General features: G+C 34.2%; 1 protein-coding gene across 1 annotated transcript; it reads left to right on the forward strand.

Annotated features, from left to right (window-relative positions):
* The first annotated feature begins 7,922 nt into the window (after window positions 1-7,922).
* Window positions 7,923-8,740, forward strand: LOC149165576 (uncharacterized). The gene is made up of 2 exons (XM_089429866.1): window positions 7,923-8,579; window positions 8,663-8,740. The coding sequence occupies exons 1-2, from the start codon at window positions 7,923-7,925 to the stop codon at window positions 8,738-8,740; spliced, it is 735 nt and encodes a 244-aa protein (XP_089285992.1).
* The last annotated feature ends 1,251 nt before the right edge of the window (window positions 8,741-9,991 follow it).

Raw genomic sequence — 9,991 nt, forward strand, 5'->3', positions numbered from 1 at the left:
GGGACTGATTCATATGAGATCTTTCGGTAAGGCTCTCCTGTGCAATTCTCTGCAACGAGGTATCTTCGGTAAGGGAAAATGGAGCTCCATCATCAACCAAAAATACCTGAAAGGTAAGCCTCTGGTATACTGGTATCGGAAGAAGTCTCTCGGCTCAACAGGAGGTTCTGCTATATGGCTTGGATTCAGAAAGATTCAGCTGCTCTTTTTTGATTTCCTTCGATGGCGCTTTAACACAGGCTCCAATATTCTTATCGGCCTAGAACCGACTGTACACGGATTGGAAGATTCCCTCTCTCCTGACCTCATTTCCTTCCTGCACTCTCGGGGTCTATTTACATGGAACAAGCTCATTCATGCATGGTCCTCATCGACGCCTATTTGGAAGACTGCTGATGATCTTAATCTGCCTCCTTCTCTGTGTCAGCTATGGGTATCGGCGGTAATGAGTTTCGATGGAAAAGGAATTAAACAATCTGGGACCAATGATGTTTTGGTATGGTCGAAGTCGAGATCCTCTCTGCCAGTCTCTGTCAAAGATCTATATGCTGCCGCTTCGTTGACTCTACAGCCGCTCCCTATGCCTTTGTTTCCTTTGAAGTTCTGGAAATCTTCATGCCCGCTCAAGGCTATATTATTTTCCTGGTTGGTTTATTCCAATAGGAACCTTTCATGGGAGGTTCTGCAAAGAAAAGGCTGGTCGGGTCCTGGTAGATGTGTTATGTGCTGTCAAGCGCCGGAAACAAACATCCATATGTTTTTTCAATGTTCGGCATCGGCCAAAATATGGTATGAACTTTCATTATCTTATGGTTTTCCTCATCAATTTTTCTCCTCTGTACAGGATGCTTTCAAGTGGTGGAGTGATCAGGTTCCAGCTTGGAGATCGATTTTTATCCTCACCTGCTGGTTTCTCTGGAAGTGGAGAAATGCACGTATTTTCCAGGACTCTAACGCTCCTATTGATTCGGTGCTGGTCTACACAACTGCACTGGTCGCTTCGGACTGATATGTTTTTTCTTCTATTCCGGTCCCGCTCATAGCTATGTGGATCTCTTCTTTTTGGTATAATCCTGAAAGGACAGTGTGATTTTGTTTATGATCTGTGACCGCTTTTGGTTTCAGTTTCCTTTTCATTTTAGGCTCAAAGGCAGCGCCTTCTTTGTCATCAGGAACAATATTTTTGGCTGCTCTGTTTATGGCCCCCATGTTACAGCTTATTATATTTTCTTAATATAATTTACATCGTGATTTTCTTTCTGAAAAAAAAAAAAAAAAGAAATGTATTTTCCTACCTCTTCTCTATGGTGCAAACAAATTATATCATTTTTTGTGTTAAGATCTCCCTCAACTTGTTGGAAGATCAAATCGTGTACTCCAATCCCTTGGGTTTATTAATCCCTTGGCTTTGTAATATCATTCTCTTGAGTTTATTAATCTAAGGCGAGTATTTAATCACTGTATTCTGGTGGAGTGTTTAAAGATGAATTTCATATCAATCACACTTAAATTGTTGTTTGATTTTTATTAAATGTTTATTTCATATTTACTTCATTACTATTTATTAAATGATTATTAATATAATTTACTAAATGACTATTAATTTAATTGTTGCTATTATATTTATTAATTTCTTATTATTATTATAGTTATTTTTAATGTTGTAGTCTAATTTATAGACGAATTGATTTTTTCTAAGACTATTTTGCTCGTTAATTTTAATCAAAATTTGAGTTTAAATTGTTTAATATGCATGATTCGTGCCTCTATGGTTTTCAAGGGCACTGAATCTATTTATGCATTCAAAAATATATTTTAAATAACAAAAAATCTTGAAATTATGTTGCCATATTTTAATGAATTCCACTTAAAAATATTATTTCATCTATAAATTGACTACACTTTTTTATTTGATAATATTTACATCCAATAGATTATAAAATCAAAATAATAAGCTTACATTTTGAGTAATTCAATTATTTAAAATATGTGTTTTAGTCCATCTGATTTCGAAGTTCTAAAATAGAACGTATATGCATATCAAATTAGTACGTAAACCAAAATGAAGAATTCATGCTTAAAATCAGAGATGCATAACATTACAGTCATATATGAAATAAATTATTCGGGTGACCATTTCATACCTTTTTCTCCGATATAATCTCTTTTCAATGTTGCATATAGAATCAATAATTTTTTTTAAAAAGATACGACAAGCTTAAATATATCAATATTATTACATCATGGTTGCGTCATGTAATAGAATGCAATGTATCCTTTATCAACCGTTATTAATGAACCTTCTTAACCATCCGAGATAACATCCGCGTACCGTAGAATCAATATTATGTTTCTGAAATCTAATTTCATTGTTTTTGTTTTTGAAAACCGTCACATTTGATGCTTAGTTCTATTTTGAAATTCTAACCCCAGCCGCAAGCACCAGGGGCAAGGCTAAGACAGCATTTCCGATTTTGCAGCAGACGTAAGTTGTCTTGCCAAAAAAAATCTATGAAACAAGCTAAGGTTAATAATGTAAAAAATGAATCATCTATGTCACTGCATAAGGAGTGACATATGCTTATGCATAATAAAAGTTTTTATGAAACTGAATTAATGTCCGGCAACAAAATTAATTGTTATTTTGATTACTTAGATGTAATTTAGGAACTTTTGAGATTTCTTAAGCTATTAAGCTTTAAAATTAACAATCAAGGCAATGTCAAATCTCTTAAAAGCTTTTAAGAAACTGAATTAATGTCCGGCAACAAAATTAATTTTTATTTTGATTACCTAGATATAATTTACGAACTCCTGATTTATTAAGCAATTGAGATTTAAAATTAACCATCAAGGCGATGTCACATCTCACACATAATTCTTGGTGTTTTAACTGGTGTCGTGGTCATAAATATACCCTAAATATATGGAAAGTGGTATTTTTAAGATGTGTAAGTAATTTGTTTATTTTTATTTTTTTAAGAGTGTTAAATTAGCAATTTCACTGTATGTGGTATAGGTTGTTGTTGTTGTTTTTTTTTTTTTTTAAGAGTGTTAAATTGGCAATTTCACTGTATGTGGTATAGGGAAGAGTAGCATTAAACTGTTACTCTTCCATGATAACAGTGAAAGTGTCACCACATGTTGCCAAAAAGTGTAAGTAGAATTTTGGGTCTTACTTAAAAAGAGGTCTCAAAAATTGCATTATTGACATGACAAGAGTATCCATAGTATCAGACTCTCTCTTTTTGGTTATTTAGTGTAGTTGCCAAAAACTCTTTTCGGTTATTTAATGTAGTTGCCAAAAACTGCACTGTAGAGATAGCAAATATCTCTATCCTTAGCAATTATTGACCAAAAGACCCTCATTTGGTCTCTTGGTTAAACATGCATATGTATTTGTATTGGTAAGGCTTGTGTTTGAAGTATTTTCCTACTTGAATGATTAGAATTTATCCACACCCTATTTGAATATGCCAACTTTATTTGGGATTCAAGATTTCTTGCAATTGATATAGCTATTTTGATTCTCATTTAGATCCATTTACATTCTTACCCCAATTCAAACCCGCAAACATTTGTATCATTCTATTTTTTATCACTTTATGGATAGGAATCTTCATTTCCATATTGGGTGTAACTATCTCTTGATTGATTGACATTTATAATGAAATTCATAAAAAGGTACAACAATTACTATATATAGTAAGTGATTTCACTTTCCAAAATATCCAACATCTCATACTACGCTATAATAATGAGCAGCATATTTATGCAATACATTTATAAAATTATGATTCCAATTAATAGATATTCTTGCAATAAATTTATAGAATTATGATTACAATGTTCTAACCATTAAAATCCAAAACAACATTCATTGTACACCATAAAATGCCATTTTCAAATATTAAGGGGTAATCTATGTTGGAAAGCTTAAAAAATTTCTCAAATTGGCATAATGTAAGTGATTTCTCTTTATCTTCTAGTTTTAATGGCATTTTGTTTACTAATTTAATTGATGATTATTCATATGAACTTGCTCTTTATATAATTCATTTTTTTTAATATAAGTAATTGTCTTTTGATAAGATTTACATAATCATATTATATTTGACTATTCATTATATTTCTTCTAACGAAACTATGACACAATACTTGTAATTTTTCAAAATCTTTAAAAATATTAAACAAAAATTGAGACATAGTATAACATTTAGATTAGATATTATTAAAATCTCAACATAAAAGTAACTAGCATTTGCACGAGATGTTGCAAAGGAAACGCCGTAAGGCATAAATTGAAGAACGCAAATACAACAAAAAAATACTTTCATAAAGAACAAAAATATATTGAATGCTCAATTCAATGCCCCATTAAGTGGAACCACTTAGTAGACATATCTATTGACACTAGGATTACACACAATGATAAAAAAATAACTTGTTCAAGATGCCCATATGAGCACAACGCATCTCTACTTCATAAAAAGAAAATAAGTGTTCAACAATATACTATTACTCTGGTACCAGCTACGTGTTGCTTCCCCTGCTCTACCTGACGCAGAGTAGGATATTATGTAATAATCATACAAAGAAACTATCACATGTTTTTTTGTTTGATTGTGAGAGGGAAAAACTCTGGAGCTAAAACATAATTTGTCACAGGTGGAACCACTTAGTAGACATATCTATAGACACTAGGATTACACACAACGATAAAAAAAAACCGTTCAAAATGCCCATATGAGCACAACACATCTCTACTTCATGAAAAGAAAATAAGTGTTCAACAATATACTATTACTCTGGTACAAGCTACGTGCTGCTTCCCCTGCTCTACCTAACACAGAGTAGGATATTGTGTAATAATCATACAAAGAAACTATCACATGTTTTTTTGTTTGATTGTGAGAGGGAAAAACTCTGGAGCTAAAACATAATTTGTCACAGTGTCTTGGCAAAAATGCACTGATAGTTTATACATTGCAACCATAAGACAATATAACATATGTCCAAATTCAATAACTTTATAAAAAAGTTTCAGAAAAAAAATTTGACAAAGGGAAAAAATTATATTGAAAGCTCAACTCAATGACAATGACTGGAACCATTTGGTGGACACATCTATCTAACGCGGATAGAGCAAAAATATAATTTGATAAATGATAAAAATATATTGAATGCTCAAATCAATGCCCCATTAACTAGAACTTTTTAGTAGACATATCTATCGACATTAGGATTACACATAATGATCAAGAAATTGCCTATTCAAGATGCTCGTTTGAGCACAACACATCTCTACTTAATGAAAAGAAAATAAGTGTTCAACAATATACTATTACTCTGCTACAAACTACGTGTTCCTTCCCCTGCTCTACCTGACGCAGAGTCTGTAGGATATTATGTAATTATCATACAAAGAAACTATCACATTTTTTTGTTTGATTAATAGAGGGAAAAAACTCTGGAGCTAAAACATAATTTGTTACAGTGTCTTGGCAAGAATGCACTGACAATTTATACACTGCAACCAAAAGACAATAGAACATATGTCCAAATTCAACAAGTTTATAAAAAAGTTTTAGAAAAAACTTTTCTAAAGGAAAAAAATTATATTGAAAGCTTAACTCAATGACCTCATTGACCAGAACCATTTAGTACACACATCTATCTAACACAAATACAACAAAAAAATACTTTGATAAAGGATAAAAATATATTGAACGCTCAAATCAATGCCTCATTAACTGGAACCACTTAGTAGACATATCTATCGACATTAGGATTACACATAATGATCAAGAAATAGCCTATTCAAGATGCTTGTCTCAGCACAACACATCTCTACTTCATGAAAAGAAAATAAGTTTTCAACTATATATCGCCATTGTTCTCATTTTCATGTTTGATATAGAAAATGGTTGCAGCGAGAGCGGTCCAATGGCATTCCTAGCGGCCAAATCTCTGGTACTGAAGTTCTCCCTCATTATAGGCACATACAAGTTCTGAGTTGTTGTGGCCGTGAACATTGTGAAAACTATCGTGCAGCCAACCGTTCTTGGAGGTCCATGGTCAACCAATCTCTGGCACGACACATCTAAGGATATAGCACAAAGAAACATATCAGAAATTGATAATTACTACTAAGATTACCTCATATTTTATCAAGAGTGATAACCATGACACCTATGTCTACATCATTTCCCACACATAACCTGCACAATGTAAAAATCGATTATGTGATTAAATTGGATAGATTACTTGCCTTGTTATTCATAATGACCTCATTGACCAGAACCATTTAGTAGACACATCTATCTGATGCAAATACAACAAAAAGTAATTTGATAAAGGATAAAAATATATTGAACGCTCAAATCAATGCCTCATTAACTGGAACCACTTAGTAGACATATCTATCGACATTAGGATTACACACAATGATCAGGAAATAGCCTATTCAAGATGCCCGTCTCAACACAACACATCTCTACTTCATGAAAAGAAAATAAGTGTTCAACAATATACTATTACTCTGGTACAAGCTACGTGCTGCTTCCCCTGCTCTACCTGATGCAAAGTCTATAGGATATTATGTAATAATCATATAAAGAAACTATGACAATTTTTTTTGTTTGATATTATGTAATAATCATATAAAGAAACTATGACAATTTTTTTTGTTTGATTCTGAGAGGGAAAAACGTAATGTTCATGGAGTGGTTGATTCATCATCACTCTGCTTACCTGGTGAATCATCATCTTCTTGCTTGCAAGATATCTGTTCAGTGCTACTTGCGGAAGAATCATTATCTTCACGCTTGTAATATGTAATTCAAATTCGAATGGTACCTATGGCTGAGTCATTTTTAACATCATCCATGTTTCTTCTCCAGTGAGCTAGGCACACATGTGGGCCAAAATTCCTGGGGTTGGATTAAATTGAAAAGGATTTGGGTTTTGGAAGTGCATAGTGAATCTTACCATGTGGTGCTTTCTCATTTCGATCAGTTCTGGGAGATTCATTATCACCATCGCCATTGTTCTCATTTTCATGTTTGATATAGAAAATGGTTGCAGCGAGAGGCGGTCCAATGGCATTCCTAGCGGCCAAATCTCTGGTACTGAAGTTCTCCCTCGTGATAGGCACATATATGTTCTGAGTTGTTGTGGCCGTGAACATTGTGAAAACTATCATGCGGCCAACCGTTCTTGGAGATTCATGGTCAACCAATCTCTGGCGCAACGCATCTAAGGATATAGCACAAAGAAAAATATCAGAAATTGATAATTACTACTAAAATTACCTCATATTTGATCGAGCATCTAAGGATATAGCACAAAGAAAAATATCAGAAATTGATAATTACTACTAAAATTACCTCATATTTGATCGAGAGTGACAACCATGACACCTATGCCTACATCATTTCCCACACATTACATCATTTCGCACACATAACCTGCACAATGTAAAAATCGATGATGTGATTAAATTGGATAGATTACATGCCTTGTTATTCAGTTATTCATAATTTTGATATAGGTTATGGATGATTTTAGCACACCCATGCAAATACTCGCCACTTGGCACGTCATCCGTCATAACCTGATCACGCGAATTTTATAAGATTTATTATTATTGGTGTCTTTTTTTTTAATTCAAATATATATATTAATCAGCGTAACATTTGACCATTTTTTCAATTTGACTTGCTTTGCTGGTATGGATTAAACGAAATATGACGGTTGATGGCTGTTCACATCATTCACAAACTACATTGATGCTCGACTAAAATATCCTGGGTGGTATGCCACCACCTTCTTTAAATCGACAACAACAATTATTTCGTACTGTTGACGTTATAGTTCGACTCTGTTATTAGCTTTTCCTTTGCAGTTTTGAAGTGATCAAGATGGCAAGTGGAATTGCTAGTTGCATGAGTTTAAGGCTGCTGGTGAACAAGAAAAGTCGGAAGATATTGTATGCAGAGGCAAGAAAGGATTTTGTCGATCTTCTCTTCAACTTTCTCACGTTACAAACGGGTTCTGTTCTCAAATTGCTTTCAGCGTTGAAACAAGCAAAGAGATTCAATTGCCTCACTAATTTTTACAATAGTGTAGATACGCTGCAGACTATATTTATGATTTCCGAGAAATCTGACTTACTAGAGCCTAAGGTTATACCTAACCTTTCCAACAAAATCCTTCGAATACAGTCGGCAGACACGGCACCCACACCCACAGTCTATTACGTTTGCAGGTACCTGCAAAATGGCGGTACCCACCATATGACCAGTCAGATAGGCGGCAGGTGTTCCTGCAGCAATAATACGAGCTATCAGGTGAAATTGCGGAACCCTTCCCTGGGAGATAGAACTAATGTTGTAGGAGCAAGTGGAAGTGGAGGCGGCGACGGAGGATATGTAAAGGAGACAGTTACCTTCATAATCATCGATGACTTACAGATACCTCCCTCATCAATCATCACCAGCCTTAACTTGCTCAATAAGATCAATGTCAAAGATTTGTCGGATTTGGTGGAGAGAAACGCGAGTGTGTGTCCCGATGAGGTAAGGAGATACTATACCTGTTATAGTTTGTGTTCATAACTATGCTGTTAACGGGAAGACCATAATAAATTTGTATTTATCAGGCACTGGAACTGCTATGGGCTTCGCTGGTTTCCACCATGCCTTTAAACGACATTTTCCGTGCTGTGATCTCTACTTGAAGATCAACGTCTCTACTTGAAGGTAACAGTGATTTGAAGTCCTTAATTTACCAAAGGACATGTGTTGTTTTGTGCTCGTCAAGAGAATGTTGATGTCAAGTTATATTTTTTGTGTTGCAGTGCGGAGGCTGTATTTTTGAATTTTGAATATGCATTTTCAAGATGGTCATTAATCGAAAGAAGTTTTGTTGCAAATATTCGACAGTGTAATCCATAGGTCGCATACAGAACAAGGTGCACTATTTGTTGTTAATGGAGGTTTAGCACAAGTAAGTAGTATTAAGTTTAGTTTAAATTCCAGGACATGTGATCCGGGCATCTATGTAGTAATATCACATCAGATCTTATATAGTTTCTATTTCAATGCTAATTTGCTGTCTAAAAATTACGCTTTTAAAGTAAAATGAAATTTAACTTATTGCATAAATATCGTAAGATGGTAATGTATTAGATAGATGTAGATACAGTTATTGCAAACATGTGATATAATGTATCAGATAGATGTAGATACAGTTAATGAATATTATGAGGTATCCTTGGTACCCATTAAATGGAGGTTTCACGTTCATGAGTAGTAAACGTTTCTTAACAACATCACAATGTTATATTAATGTTGCAAATCCTATGACATTGTTTCAGTAGCATACCTTAGATCCATTTGGTATAAGATCCTGCAAATTCTTAAGTCTTTCACTAATACGCTCCCTTCGATGCTGGAATGAGGACAAATATAATGACATGAATCGATGAGATTAGGCACACATGCAAAGAAAAACTTGAAGACTAAGCAGATAAAGGTATGCAAGAGAACAACAAGGCCATACCTTCTGAACTAAACATAAGTTCTTTACAGTTAGATCTATATTAACCCATAATCTATCAACTGCTCCGAAAGATTTAAAAAGCTTATAGGAAAAACTCCATGATTTTTAATCCTTCTCGAACTCACATATAGCAATATCTATAACTAATTAATTGGTGGGTATTACCAAGGAGATTCTCTACCTCGAAGTCATGAAATTTACAAAGCCCTTGAGCCCTCGAAAGAAGATTGTAAGATTTCCAAATCTAATAGGGTTCTGCGTTCCAGCCCTTATCTATACGATATTAGCTTCTCAAACCTCGCAGGTTGATTTACCCTAGCAGCAATACTTTGTGGATCTGTCGCGCTACCCTTCTTAGCACGTACATTGGCTTTCGCGGGTTTCGACTGAACTGTACGGCAGGAGCTGCTTAGAGAGGACCACGAAG

The sequence above is a fragment of the Pinus tabuliformis genome, chromosome 5_1 (genome assembly GCF_031772625.1).
Source record: "Pinus tabuliformis cultivar Carrire ecotype Pingquan chromosome 5_1, CPIR1, whole genome shotgun sequence".
NCBI lineage: Eukaryota > Viridiplantae > Streptophyta > Pinopsida > Pinales > Pinaceae > Pinus > Pinus tabuliformis.